The sequence below is a fragment of the Carcharodon carcharias genome, chromosome 22 (assembly GCF_017639515.1).
Source record: "Carcharodon carcharias isolate sCarCar2 chromosome 22, sCarCar2.pri, whole genome shotgun sequence".
NCBI lineage: Eukaryota > Metazoa > Chordata > Chondrichthyes > Lamniformes > Lamnidae > Carcharodon > Carcharodon carcharias.
The window spans coordinates 51,508,299-51,524,128 of NC_054488.1; the positions used below are offsets into that span (position 1 = coordinate 51,508,299).

The 15,830-nt window shown below is 45.2% G+C and overlaps 1 protein-coding gene across 1 annotated transcript in view; it reads left to right on the forward strand.

Annotated features, from left to right (window-relative positions):
* LOC121293673 (dynein heavy chain 17, axonemal-like) overlaps positions 1–15,830 on the forward strand; it is a 729,083-nt gene that overhangs the window by 196,095 nt on the left and 517,158 nt on the right. The window contains exons 19-20 of the mRNA XM_041216840.1: positions 693–947; positions 13,678–13,847. Of these exons, the coding sequence (XP_041072774.1) occupies positions 693–947; positions 13,678–13,847 (425 nt within the window). The remainder of the gene's footprint in view (positions 1–692; positions 948–13,677; positions 13,848–15,830) is intronic.

A 15,830-nucleotide genomic window follows, 5' to 3' on the forward strand; every position in this document is an offset into this window, starting at 1 on the left:
GGAGTATGCTAGCATTGTTGGAAGAAATTGGGCAGTTCTTACCTTTACTGCTTTTGTGATAATATTGAAGTTTGTTCCTACATCTAGGTGTTGGGAGTGATGTTGCTGGCACTGATCCTTTCAGCTACTCCTGTTCAGGCTTTCAGGATATTCATCTTTGATCTCCCTGCTCCTCTGAGCAATAATGCTTCATCCTTGCTTTGACCTCCTGCCTCTGACCTCTAGGTTCAGACCTCCTGCTTCAGCCTCCCAGCTCATTTCTCCTAAGAACAATTTGTACTGTTCCAAAAAAAATAGGCAACATGGATTGCAGCCTCGCTTTAAGAAGTGCATTCCAGCTCCAACAGTGGCATTAGGTGGCCCATTGGAAACTTTGTCAACCATGTTAAAATGAGACCCATGAATTCAAATCACCTGAGCCTCATGCTCAGGTTGTCAGAGAGGTTTCTTTGCCACTCACCCTGGCCCATTTCTGCTCCAAGTTAAAATCAGGGCTATTGTAGTACATGTTCTTGGGAAAACTATTATTGCAAGCGAATTTTCTTTGATCAGTTTCCTTTTTAAAACTAATGGTTTTCCTGAAATTAAGTTGCATGCTTTATTTTGATTCAAGTTTATTTTGTACAGTATAAGGGCCATCTGTGAAATCGGAAAAATATGTCTAAATTATTATTTTCTTTCTTTGACTGTAGATAGATCTTGAAGAGATGACAGATTTGTCTGAGATGCGAGAAGAAATAATGTCTCAGGTGATAAACACAATGAAACAGGCAGAAGACTATGAGGAATCATTTGATAATTATTCATATTTGTGGGTAGATGATCGTAATGAATTTCTGGAAGAATTTCTGATATATGGGCGTGTGCTCACCCAGGAAGAAATAGAATCTTATGGTGAAGGAGGTGTCCCTCCAACTCCACCTACTCTTGAACAGTTTAAAAATCAGGTAATTTTATGTTAATAACATTTTATCTTTCAAAATACACATAAGTAAGCCTAGTCACCCAAAGTAAAAAGCAAAAGGTTAAGAAAACATTTTATAATGTAGAGGATTATTGAGACATTGAAGGCTCTACCAGAAATACTGATGGCAGCAGAACCTTTCACTGTTTTTTATTTAAAAAAATAAGTGGTTAAATACTTGAAAAAAGCCTTAAAAGTGTACGTGCAAAGCAATGGGATTAAGCAGATATCTAATTCAGAAAGCCAGCATTGGCATGATTGGGTAAAAAGCTTCTCTCTCAGCTGAAAAATTTCAAAATTACAGCAGTATTATATAAATTTGTTGATGTTATTAATTGTTAAGAGCAAAATAAGTTTATGATGACATCTGCTTAAATTAATTTTTTTTTAAACCTCTGCTTTAGGTGGGGAATAAAATTTTGTTTAAACCAATGTTATCATTAAAATTTGATATTTAATTCAGTGTCTTGGGTTCATGTCCAGTCCAGAATAATGGAGTGGAAGTCCATTACCAACTGCCAGGTTTCCAGTAGGAGTTTTGTTTGATGTTTGCAAGAAAAAAGACACAGCTAGTATCAACAGAAACAATTTCATCATTTGGAGGGCAGATTGAGATTCAGCTGGCCATTAACGGTGGGGAGGCGTGGGTGTCTCCAGTGGGAATGCAGAGGCAGAATGGGAGGCGGCGTCAGGTGACAACGCCATAAGGATGCCAGCACTATGTTTACAGGTGCATGCCTGGAACTTGAGAATTTAAAGGAAACCTACAGCCACAATGGAAGAAGGAAGAGCCTGGGTAGCCTCATGGTTTAGAGGTGCTTCCTTGCAGGGTCTTCCCAGGCTGCAAGGCAAGGTGAGCGGTCCTCTTCCCCGGGACAGGACGGGGAGACAGGCTCACTTGACCAACCAAGCCTGAACAGAGGAGGCCAACAACTGTGCGGTCATCACCAGAACCTGGATACAGTGCCGCAAGCCTGTAAATGATCTTATTCAGTCTGCCAAGGTGAATACTCCGTAACTCTTTTTCCTTTGGGGCTTGCATGTGGTGATGTAACAGTGTGTGTTTAGTGGAGAGGCAGTGACCACTCAGGTGCTGGCAAAGGGGTCAGGCAGTCACCTATGCTGCAGAGACATAGAAGGCATCACAGCAAGAGGCTCACGACCCTCTGAGAGAAAAATCTTCTCACCTCTGTTTTAAATGGGTGACCCCATATTTTTAAATAGTGACCCCCTAGTTCTAGATTTTCCCACAAGAGGAAACATCCTCTCCACATCCACTCTGTCAAGATCCCTTGGGACTTTGAAGGTTTCAATCAAGTTGCCTCTTGCTTTTTTAAACTCCAATGGATTCAAGCCTAGCCTGTCCAACTCTCCTCATAAGGCAACCTGCCCATTTCTGATATTAGTCTACAAATATACAAAATAGGAGCAGACGTGGTCCAGTTGGCCCCTCAAGGCTGCTGCGCCATTCAATAAGATCATGGCTAATCTATTTGTGTTTCGAGTGTCACGTTCCCATATACCCCCGATAACCTTTGATTCCCTTGCCGAACAAGAATCTATCTAACTCTGCCTTAAAAATATTCAGTGACCCTGCCACCACCATCTTCTGAGGCAGAGTTCCAAAGTCGCACAACCCTCTGAGAGAAAAAAATGTCACCTCATTTCTGTCCTATAAGAGTGACCCCTAATTTTAAAACACTGCCACCTAGCTCTAAACTCATCCACGAGAGAAAACATCCTTTTCATGTCCAACTTGTCAAGACCATTCAGGATCTTTTATAGTTCAATCAAGTCACCCCTCAGTCTTCTAAACTCCAGTAGAAATAAGCCCAGCCTGTCCAACCTATCTTCATAAGACAACCTGCTCATTCCAAGTATCAATCTAATAAACCTCTGAACCGTCTCCAATGCATTTACATCCTTCCTTAAACAAGGAGACCAAAACTGCACACAATATTCGAGATGTGGTCTCACCAATGCCTTGTATAACTGACGCATAACCACCTTACTTGTATGTTCAATTCCTCTCGTAATAAAGGATAGCATTCCATTAGCTTTATTGATTACATGCATACCTGCATACTAACTTTTTGTGACTCATGCACGAGAACACGGAGATCCCTCTGCACCTCAGAATTCTCCAGTTGTTCTCTGTTTAAGTAATGCTCTTTTTTTTATTCTTCCTGCCAAAGTGACCAACTATACATTTTCCTACATTATACTCCATCTGCCAGATTTTTGTCCACTCACTCAATTTAACTATATCCGTCTGCAAACTCCTTATGTCTTCTTCACAACATGCATTCCTACCTATCTTTATATTACAAATTTAGCTACCATGCGTTCGCTCACCTCATTTAAATTATTGATGTAAATTATAAACAGTTGATGCCACAGCACAGACCCCTGTGGGACTCCACTCATCACATCCTGCCAATCAGACAAAAACCCATTTATGCATACTCTCTGTTTTCTGCCTGCCAGTAAATTTTCTATCCAGGCTAATATGTTACTCCCTACACCTTGAGCCTTTATTTTCCTCAATAACCTTTGATGTGGCACCTTACCAAGTGCTTTCTGGAAATCCAAGTACAGTATGTCTACAGGCTCCCCTCTATCCACTGCACATGTTATTCCTTCAAGGAACTCTAATAAATTGGTTAAACTTGATTTCCCGATTACCTTGAACCTTTTTACGTGCCAAGTTATAACCTCTTTAATGGTGCCCAGCTATAAGATCCTTAATGATCGCTTCTAACACCTTCCCCATGACAGATGTCAAGCTAACTGGCCTATAGTTTCCTGTTTTCTGCCACCCTCCCTTCTTGAATAGAGGGGTTATGTTTGCTACTTTCCAGCCTGATGGAGCTTTTCCAGGATCTAGGGAATTTTGGAAAATTACCCCCAATGCATCTACTATCTCATTAGCCACCTCCTTTAAGACCCTAGGATAAAGTCTATCAGGACCCGAAGACTTGTCAGGCCACAGCTCCATCAGTTACAGACCAGGTTAGATGTTAAGAATAAAATTACCAATTAAAACTCCCCCTCTCACCAAACTCCAAGTCTTCACTCAGTTTCCTCAGCTGTACTCCATTTGCCTTGGCTACACTAAAGTAAACCTTCACTGAACTGCATCTAATGTATTTACATCCTCTTTTAAATAAAGAAACCAATTCTGTACACAATACAGTGTAGTGATGTGGTCTCATCAATGCCCTGTATGGCTGAAGCATAACCTCCCTTGTTTTGTATTCAATTCCCCTCGCAATAAATGATAACATTCTATTAGCTTCCCTTGACCTACATGTTAGCTTTTTGTGATTCAAATCCCTCTGAATCTCAGAGCTCCGCAATCCCTCGCCATTTAGATAATATGCTTCTTTATTATTCTTCCCACCAAAATGGACAATGTCACATTTGCCCACATTATACTCCATTTGCCAGATCTTTGCTCACTCACTTAACCTTTCCATGTCCCTTTATAGCCTCCTTATGTCATCTTCACAACTTACTTTCCTACCATTCTCAAAACTTTCCTCTTTAACAATGCTTCCAATTATCTCATTTTCTCATCATTGTGCAGTGGGTTTCCAGTTTTTTTTCTCTGCAAGATGCTTTGAGATGTTTTATTATCTTCAGTGTGCTGTATAAGTTTTTTTTGGAACAGACCCAGAACAGGGCCAGTAAATAATCATCAGAGTAGATATACTTAGACCAGTGCATCTTGATTATGTCTAGAGGTTATTGCACAGGTCCAAGGTGAGCTTCCAATCACATGTCCACTGCGTCATTAAGACCCCCCTACTTCCACCTCTGTAACATCACCCAACACCACCCCTGCTTCAGTTCATCTGCTGATGAAATCTTCCTCCATGCCATTGCCATCTTTAGATTTGACTATTCCAACACACTCCTAACCATCCTCCTATATTCCATCATCTGTAAACCTGAGTTCATCCAAAATTCTGCTGCATGCAACCTACCTCATACCAAGTTCCATTCACCCATCACCCATGTCCACTAACCTACCCTGGCTCCAGTCAAATTGATTTTAAAATTCACATTTTTGTTTTCAAATCCCTCCATGGCCATGCCCTTCCCTATCTCTCTGTCCTCCTACAGGCCTAAAAAACTCTGTGCTCTTCTAATTCTGGTCTCCTTCAACTCACCGATTTTAATCGCTCCACCATGGAGAGCTGTGCCTTCAGGTGCCTATACCGTAAACTCTGGAATCCCCTCCCTAAACCTCTCCACTACTTCACCTCCTACTCCTTCTTTAAGACACTCCTTAATCCTACTTCCTTGACCAAACTTTTAGTCATCTAATATCACCTTATGTGGCTTGGTGGCAAGCATTGTTTGTTGATGTTCCAGCATAGTGCCCTGGAGCGACATTAAAGGCACTATGTAAATGAAAGTTGTTGTTGTTGTTGCCCCTCTAATGCTTCTTTCTCAAGAGCACTAAAATTCTTTGCAGCAGTTATGTGCCTTGAACATTGCATCAATAACAGCGTGAGTACTCTCTGATGGTATATTTTCCTGACATTATCGCACATAATAGTGCATTGTTGCACCACAAGCTTAAACACCTAGGGATAGATACAAATCAGTACACAGCGATCTTAAATTGTCCATATCCCATTGAGACTAAATGAGATTTGACCATTTAAGACAGCTCAATGCTGATTAAAATCTTGGCCCTCATCTCCGTTTCAAGCAGGTTTCAAGAGTTTGCAGTTTCAGCTATTGAAACTTTAACGAGTCAGGATGATTGACATTTTTCTTGCCCTGTAGCATACCTTGGAATGGGGGGCATGAGTGGCCAAAGGTGTAGGAGGCAAGAGGTAGCATGGGAATGTGAGTAGGCATGGGGGTGAGGACTGGAGGATCATTCTGTTTTTATTTTAACTGGGATGAAGTCTCACAGCACCGAGGTGGACCCTTTAAACAGCCTGCCTCGGCATCCGGCAGCTCCTGTGGCTTCCTCTGATCTTTCTCCTGGGTCAGCTGGCCTGACGCCAGCCCTCATCCGACCCCCATGATGAAAATCCCATCCTTGCAGGCATTTTCTCTCAAGGCGGGCAGGCCAAGCCAGGATTTTTCCCAACTCCCGCAGCCTGCTTTGAGGATGAAAATTCAGGCCTTTGTGTCAGTGTCTCTTTATGTGTTCAAATAACTATCCAATCAATGCTGCCCACTTGTATGTACTTAACTTCAATGAAAACAACAGCAGGGATTTCATTTGTTCAGGCTGTCTGTACAACTACAAACTTATCTTGGACGACTGCCTGCGTCACGCTACTAGAAACTCACACCTGGTAATTGTTTGATGTTCAATGATTTCTCACTGGCCTTTATTTATAATTTTTAAAAAAAATCCTTCTGGTTGCTTTCCTTGCCTGGATTCCTCCTGCCATCATCACCCCTCATAAAACCTCTTCCTACCCTTTTGGAAGCTAGTATACCTCAACTTAATGGGACACTGAATTCTTTATTGTGAATGCACAGCTACAGTGCCTACATAGCCTTTCAGTAGTTATGGAATTCACTACTGCTGCAAAATTGTGATTTTCCTCCTTTCAATACAATTAATTAAGTGTAGCTGTATTTGACTTGCATTTTAGATCTGTATCAGGAAAAAGAAGGGTGCAGGTGCCAAGATAACAGCTCTGGTATAGGAGAAGAAAGAGAATTCTAGCATTAACTGATGGTGTAGGGAAGAAGAGCTGCAGCAATAATGGGAGTGGTAGAAGGGGGAAGAGAGAGAAAGAATCCTAGCAGGAACTGAATAAGGAAAGAAATAGTGGCGTCCTAAATAGGCCAGGGGAAGCAAGAGTTCCAGTTTGAAGGGAATTTCTGGGTGGAAAGAGGACCAGAATGACAGGAGGTGAAAGAAAATTGCAGGTTGAATTGAATGGGTTGAGGAATAAGTGTGTGTGTGAACTGGAAGGATTGGAGGAGGAAACTGTCCTTCTGAAAGAGTGGAGAGCTGGATGGAATATTTGCATAGGAATTTTCTTGGAGCTGTTCCTGCTCCTTTTGCTGGAAATGCCATTGACATAAATAAATTGGTTTTTCACCACTTTTCCAGTGAAAATACAACACAGTGCTAAAGCATCTCCGAGTTAATTCCCGGTCCTTGGGTCCATAAATAGCGGTACACAATTGTGCAATAGGTGGAAGGGATTGAATGTATCTGAGTAATTGTTGGGATGATCTTTTTGGAAGTAATGGTCTTGGATGTTGGAAATCCAGGTATCACTTAGACTTATAATTTAGAAAAAGGGAATAATAAATCAAATGTGAAGTATAAACATGTGCAATTTTTAATGAAAAGTTTTTCTGCATCTTCAATATTTGCATTCCCCCTTCAATACAAGTGAAAAAATGTTGGGCTGCTTACAAAGCTCATCTAATTTTATTTTCACGTAATGGAATTATAATCAATGACAATCTAGGTTGTCAGCTTTTTGATGATATAGTCAGCTTTAGCTAGTTTCTGAGAAAAGCATGTATACAGTTCCTAGTATACATGAACCTAGAGCCCAACCCACCTTTAATGTAGTATTGGTTAAGAGTAAGCAATAATGTTTCTGAAAAATCACGGCTTGACACACCAGGGGCAGAATTTTCTGGATGACATGCAGGTAGCGGGCCCCGCACGTCAGCGCTCAAAACAGTGCGAGCTGGCATCGGGCGAGTGTCCCAACGTCAATGTGCACCATAACAATATTCAGCTGGGTGGGTGCGCGATGAAGTGTGATGCGCACCAGTCATTAATTAAAGGGCTTGTTAAGGCCCTTAACTCGGCAATCGACGCTGATTTTGAGGCGCCCGTGTGATCTTCGGTTCAGTGCATGGGCGCAGCAGCAGGCAGGTAAGTGATTTTTTAACAAAACTTATCCACGAGTGGGATATGTGGGCTCAGTGGGGTTGTCAATGTTTTATGTGAAGTATTTATTGCAGCAAGTGTTCTAAACTTGCCTGTATGATCGGTAGCAGTTCAGATCGATTTCCAGCAGCTTTCTCTGTACTTTGAAGCTTCAGCTCAGCACTCTGCAGTCAGAAATCTTTATCGGGCCTGCAGCTTTCCGGAGGCCTCCATTTAGCCTGGGTGTGGGTGCTGACATCTCCACTGGAGGCAGCTCTTTTGAGGAGGAAGGGTGGCTAGAATAAGGAGGAGGCCTGGAGTGGATAATCAGCCTCCGGGGTAGCCACCTTTGGGAGGCCAGGCGCAGGCACAAGGGCTGCAGGGCCAAGAGGTAGTCCAAGGTGGAAGGGGCTGCAGGAGATGCCACTATCCTGCTGCCAGGGTATACAGGTGGCAAACAGCTACCTCAATATGACTGAGGTGCAGTGCCGAAGGAGGCTCCGACTGTCAAGGGAAACAGTCAACTACATCTGTCAGATGATTGGCCCTGAGATATCTCCTAACTGTGTGGGCGGACACCCCATGCCAGCAGCTCTGAAGGTCACAGTTGCGCTCCACTTCTATGCATCTGGCTCCTTCCAAGGTTTGGTGGGTGATCTTTGCGGTGTCTCCCAATCAGCTGTCCACACTTGTGTCAAGCAGGTTACATACGCTATGTTCAGATGTGCATTGACCTTCATCCACTTCTGCTGCGACCAGGCAAGTCAGGCACAGCGAGCTAGAGGCTTCGCGGCCATTGCTGGCTTCCCCCGTGTCCAGGGTGCTATAGACTGCACATGTGGCCATCAAGGTGCCAGCAGGTGAGCCCGGTGCCTTTGTCAATAGGAAGGGCTTCCACTCCATGAACGTTCAGATAATGTGTGATCACAGGATGCAGATTCTGCAAGTTTGTGCAAGGTACCCAGGCAGCTCCCACGACGCCCAAATCCTCAGACACTCCCAGGTGCCAGGGCTCTTCAGTGCTCCAGCTCGGCTGGACGGATGGCAGGTGGGTGACAAGGGCTATCCCCTCAGAAGATGGCTCATGGTGCCTCTCCTCAGCTTCTGTTCTTGGATAGGGGAAAGCTACAATAGGAGCCACGGCTCCACAGGGCTGTGGTGGAGAGAACCATCAGTTTTCTCAAGATGTGCTTCTGATGCTTGGACTGCTCAGGGGGCGCACTCCAGTACCCCCCAGATCATATCTCTCTGATAGTGGTAGCATGCTGCACTCTGCACAATCTTGTGCTGGAAAGGGGGGGATGCAGTTGACGATGAAGACCTTGACGCAGTGGATGTAGCCGCACATGATGAATCCAGCAGTGGCTCAGAGGATGAGGAAGCACAGGGCAATGATGAGGGGCAGCCCGCTGACCCGCAACTACACCAGGGAGGCAGGGACATCCAGGACAATTTAATCCAACGAACCTTCAGCTAGCTCCACCCAAATGGATCTGCAGGACCAGCATTGCCTGGCGCATCCATACGCAGCACTTAAGTGCTACATCTTCCACTTCATCAGCTGCAACTAAGGGCTTAGTATATAAACATCAAAATCCACTCAAGCACTCATGATATGTCTGTGAAACAGACAAATGCAGCACAAAGGAGACACCCTCAGCCGTGGTAACAAATGTGGACTTTATTCCCATCTATTAGATGGTCCCACCAAAAACATAACAAAACATTGCTCCGACGTTGACAAAAATAAATTCCCTAATCTAGGGGCAACAGAAAGGCACCAATGAGAAACCCGTGGAGTGATTAATGTGCCTTATGCTTACATTTGCGGGTGCCTCATCGTGGTGCCGCCCCATCGCTTGGAGTGGTTTGTGAGATAGCATGTTGATTCTGTTGACCTGTTGGTCTCGATGACCTTGGCGGACGTCCTCTGGCCCATGGAGCCTGTGCTGGCCCCTCCTGGGATGGAGTGGCCAATTCCAGAACTGGCACCTCCCCAGTTGTCGCAGCCTCAACGGATGCAACGGTCACTGGCAGAGGGGCGAAGGAGCTGCTGCCCTTATCCGGAGCACCCTGAGAGGAGCTCGCAGAGACGACAGGCAGCTGCTGCACCGACGTGAGGTAACTTGGACCTTCCTGCTCACTGTAGATGGATGGGCACCGAGCTGGGACACTTGGTGCCCAGAACATTCCCACATTGCCAATGATCATCCATGGCCATTAGCGCTGTGAGGACTTACAGGTCCGAGCGTAACCCAATCTGATGCTGATCAATCCGTTGGAAGCCCCCCTCCAAGAGAGTTGCTAATCTCTCAATGGAGGAAGCCTGATGCTCTGACATGAGGTTCATGCCATCACTGACACTCTGCCTGGATTCCTCCACCACAGAGACCAAGTGAAGCACGCTCTCATGCACACTGCCTGATGCTCCCGCGCACCCGGCCGCTTGTCCTGCAGCTGCTGCATGGCAGACATCTTCAGAGGCACATCATTACGGCCCGACTCAGCACGTGCCTGGTCCCCTTCAATCCTCCAGCTGCTGACGTCATCGGCACTTTCTGTCCACGCCATCTCCTCCAGCGATTGTGAAGTGTCCTCTCTACTGTGCCCCAGGACACCAGCTGACATTATATTCCCCACCGATGTGGTAGCCGCTGCGCTGGTGCCTGGCTCGCTGAAATGATGTGACGCTCGTGCCAATTGACGCCCTTCAGGTGTGGAAGGGGGACTCTGGACCCAGGCTCATAATGCACTCAACCTTCAAGAACCTAAGGAGACGAACCTTGGTGGGGTGGTAAATAGTCAAGAGGAGGCCCAAACATTACACGCGCATACAGACAGGCTGGTCAGATGGCCTAAGGAATGCCACATGGAACGTTATGTGGATAAATGTGAAGTTATGCACTTGGGCAAGACAAACAAGGTACGGGAATACAGGAGAAATGGTAGGACCATGGAAGGTAAGGACGATTACAGGGATCTTGCTGGGCAGACCCATTAATGTAGCAGAACAGGAACATAAGGTGTTTAACAAGGTAAAAGCTAGACTTGCCTTTATTAGCCGAGGAATAGAATATAGGAAAAGGGAGGTCATGTTGCAAGTGCAGAAAACGCTGTCGAGGCCACAGCTACACTTTTGCATTCAGTTGTGACCTGCGCTTCATGGGAGAGATGGCATTGGAGTGGAGAGAATGCAGAGGTTCCTGACCAGGATGCATGCTGGCCTGGAGAGTTGGAATTATGAGGAAACATTGCATACACTTGTGACATTTGCCGTGGCGCACAGGAGATTGACAGGTCACATTATTGACCTTCATACCGTTAGGAGGGGCATAGACCGGGTGGACAGAAGGTAACATTTCCCCTTGGCGGAGGGATGACTAATGTGGTGGCATTTATTTAAGTTGAGTGCCATGAGGTTGACAGGTGAGGTGCTGGGGATCTTTTGGACAGAGCACTGGCTGAAAGGGTGGTGGAGGTACAAACCCTCCTAAGATGCAATAAGTATTTGGATGTGCAGCAGCAATGCCATGGCATGTTAGGCCATGGGGATTGTGGTCAGAAATGGAATAAGGCGACTTTGGAAGGTGCTAGAGACGCGCATCCTCAAGGGGCCAAGGGACCTTTGTCTATGACCCACACAGCTGACTGTATCAGCCTGTGAATGAGCAGTGTTGCTGCATTAACGATTGCAGCAATCATGAATGCTTTGGACGGGAAGAGAGAGTGGATGGGACTGTGGGCCTCAAATACCTGGCCGCTGCACCCCAGCCTCACCGACACCTGCCGACTTGGCCGCTTGGCTTCTTCCTAGCTCCATGGCCTGTTCTTCGAAGTGGGTCAGTGTGTGCAGCATGGCCTGGCCACCACCAACGTGCAAACGCACTTGTGTGTTGTGTTCAGTTTTCGCCTGCAGAACAGAGAACACCATTTATTGGGGCTGATCGCTCATGTACTCTGCACGCGCATGCCGCACCCCAACCACAGTGGTCCATCTGAGTTCTTCAGCGGCTCCTGTCCACACTACTGGTGATCAGTCACCAGAAGATCGTACGGCTGCTCCCAACCCCCCTACCCCAATGGCTACCTTGGACACGTTCAGCGTCCATCACTTTCGATAACACGTGGGTCTTAGCGCCCATGGCAAGGAGGTGCAACTAGGTGCGGTGCCGAGGCCAGCAGATGGCTCTTGGCCACGACACCTTGAGGCTCCCTTTCCACCATCTCATCACCATCAAGAAGACATGTGTTGGAGTTCTGAGAATGTACCTATCTGCCTCTCCTGCAGGTTGCCCCCAGACTACTCAAATGGGACAAACACCAACATGTGCTGCGGGGAGACCTATCTTCTCATCAATCACTAAGGCTGATGTAAGCATGGTCACTATCTGTTTGCCCATCCAGCGTGCGCCAAATGCCCAATGCATAACGACACTAAGACGTGGGGGGTGGGGGTGGGGGTGGAGGGGAGGGCCTCAAAGGCTAAGGCCACCTGCTGGGTTAAATGGCCAAGGCCAACATGGTACTCACCCTTCCAGAGCGCAACACATCATTGAAGCGCTTGCGGCACTGGGTCCCTGTTCGATGGACGGCATGTAGAGAGCTGACCACCTCCGCCACCTCCTGCCAGGCCCGCTTCATGATGTGGGGTGCCCTCCTCCTCCCATCCTTTTGCCGTGCTGCCACCTCCCCAGGAAGGACAGCAAGGCAGGCATCAGAGAAGCGAGGGGCACATGCCCCCCCCCCCCCCCCCTGCTGGCCTTCCCAGCAGCCTGCCCTCCTCCTCTGCCCTCCTCCAGAGCCTGCTGTGCAGACCCCCTGCACCTGTAGCTGGCCATGGTGATCAGCCTAAAGGAGGCTGCATGGCCTTTATACATACTGCTGGAACTGACGGTCTGTACACGCCCGCCACAATTTTAAAAATCCTGCTCTCCACAGGAGTGTGAAATGCCTTAATTGGCCCGCCCATGCAAAATGGCATGGCCCAGATCGCCGGTGGCGATGGGCTCTGCGCCCGCCCGCGATTGGGTCAGCCCCGCTTGCCTGACGAACGGAAAATTCAGCCCCAGGAGTGCACTTAACCTGAGGGGAAGAAAAGGTATCAGGTCAGACCTAGGTCAAAGATCACAAAAGATGTTTCAGGGCTGCCATACTTCATCATTTGAAGAAGAATCCTGTTTTAATCACCACTATCAAATCTCATCTGAGGAGAAATAAAGGTAGCTTTAAAAGCGATAAATTGATAAAATGATAACTCTTACTCCAATTTTGGCCTGTTCATGTGTGCCTGCTGGGAACTTGGTGGAGACTGCAGAACATCATGTTACTAATTAGTTTGAATTTTTATCCAAATCCAAGAAATGAAGTAGCAAAGTGCACACCATTGTGCCACTCAATCACATTGTACTATAGAGGCTGGGAAATTCCATCAAGTTGCTCCTTCTCCACTCGTGTTACATTGCCATAAATCTCAAAAGTGTGTAAGAGGAGTTCATGCTGCACTTCTAGTGAAGTAATGTCAATGGACCAGCTGCAAGACATTCCCTGGCCTGAGATTTTAGTCCAAGATTAAAAGGGAGAAATTTGTTCACGTAGCACCACTTCTATTGATGATACAATTGAAGAACACCTTGTGAGCTAGCCAAGCAGCTGCCTGTTCCTGGTAAGTTGACATAAGCTTGTGTATCACGGCCAGGAACAGCGCCACACAATGAAAGTTCTCCCCTGATGTGTTTAAAATGTATAATTTGCTTTTAATTAGTGCATGTCATTCACATTTTTAGTATGGAAGTGGTGAAACGTGATTATGAATAGATGTATTATATGTTTCCTTCAGATTGACTCCTATGAAAAATTATATGAAGAGGTATTAAAGTTTGAGACCGTAAAGATATTGGAATCTTGGTTTAAAATTGATTGCAGACCTTTCAGGCAGGCACTTCTGAACCTCATCAAACGCTGGAGCCTTTTGTTCAAGCAGTACCTTATTGACCATGTAACCGACAGGTAATACCAAGTACCATAGGTAAATGGGATGTAATGTGGGAAATATAATATTATGTGGAGCATTCACTGGTGTCAATTAATGTTTCATTTCTCCGTCTAGTACTGGAGTCCATCTGCTTTATATAAATGTGGATTTTGCACTCATTATGATTCTATAAAATGAGGAGAATGCTATAACACTGCTTTAATAACTTTTGAGTGGCCATCCACCTCTATGGTGATGACTGTCACCTTGAAAATTCAACTAACAAAGATTGACTTTCAGTCAAAGGCTACCTCTGTTTCAAAAAGGTCTGATTATCTCCATCTTCATATAAATTGGGTAGAGGATCTTCTCTTACCTTGTTATGACACAGCAGATGGTAAATGCTGTGTTGTTCAAATCCCAGAGGGAGACTTGAAACAACTGTCACAACTAATTTTCAATTTGTATGTTTTGAGATGCGGGCTTTGAATTCCATAATAAGACTACCAAGTCTTGAGAGGTTTTTACAAAACTAAATTAAACATTTACATTTATTAATAAGAGAAATAATTTTAAATACATACATGCAAAACATCATGTTACAAATTAGTTTGAATTTTTATCCAAATCCAAGAAGTGAAGTAGCAAAGTGCACACCATTGTGCCACTCAATCACATTGTACTACTGTGATAACTCCTAAATCCCTGAATCAATCTAACTCCCAGTTACACTTTTGTTAAGGCAACACTAAGACACATAGATTTTAAAAGACCCAGGCAAATAAACATGATACCCTGAACAGTCAGATTCAAAGTGAGTTCTCTACACTTCAGTCCCTGGAGGCAGCAGTTTGGTACATACAGACTGCAGGCTTTTTACATTTGTTGGATCTTAAACTGCCTCCTTTATAAACAATCTTCTCTCCTTTATACATATTTTCCTCTTTGAATGCAAATTCCAATTGTTTCACTATGTCTTTTGAACTTTACCTCTCTACAATAAAAAATCTATCCTGGTACCAATTTCCCTGTAATCTTTGGGGAAAAATAAATAGACACTACTTCTGCTGGCTAAGTATACATTACACCAACTCCTTTTAATTTAAGCCACTACGGTTTGTTTAAAGATACAAATGGTCCTTTTACATTTCACATTCTCAAATTTCCCCATGTTTACCAAATTAACATTTCAAACCTAACTTCTCTTCTTATATCAAAGCATCAGCCCCCCACCCCAGACTAACTGCTTCTAATTCAATTAAGTCTCTCACACACATGCACACACACACACAGACACACAGATAGACACATTCCACTTTTACTCTATTTTACAATAAATTCCAATAACATTATGGAAATTATTATATCTTCCTGACAACCTTACTTACTGTCCCTCCTAACTTAGCATCTTCTGCAAATGTGGATATAAAACACTTTCTTTCTCATCAAATATCATTTTGCTTAAAGTGCACGTAAATGGGGTTGAACTTTGTAAGGAGACAAGAAGTCTCACTGTTGGGATGTAAAGCAGGAGTCAACCCTGCTCCAGCGGGTGGTAGGACCCTAAGGGAGCATATTTCTGCCAGTGACCAATTAAGGGACTGACTAGGACCGCCATCTAATTGATGATGGCAGCCTCTCTCACCGAGCTGACAGCTCAATCAAATGGCTGGCAGCTCAGCAATGCTAACACCAGCGGCGGGCACTGCTGGGGCTTCAGTATGAAGAAAGCAGGCTGCGACAATCAAAGTCAGAATGAGGCAGCATATTTCAGTGGTGGTGACTTAGCTGCAGGGGCAGCCATTACTGCAAGGACCACCATTGTCACTTGGGGTCCACTTTGTGGTCAATGAAGTGGCCATTAAGGAGGGCACCTCTTCCCCCAGGAAACCACTAGGAGATTGCCAGTGTTTACCTTGCAGTCTTCCCACACAGTGACAGACCCTCCCAACCTGGCCAAAATGCTGGCAGGGTGAAGAATGGCCTTGATGTGCCTCTTAAGTGGCTCAATTGGCTGT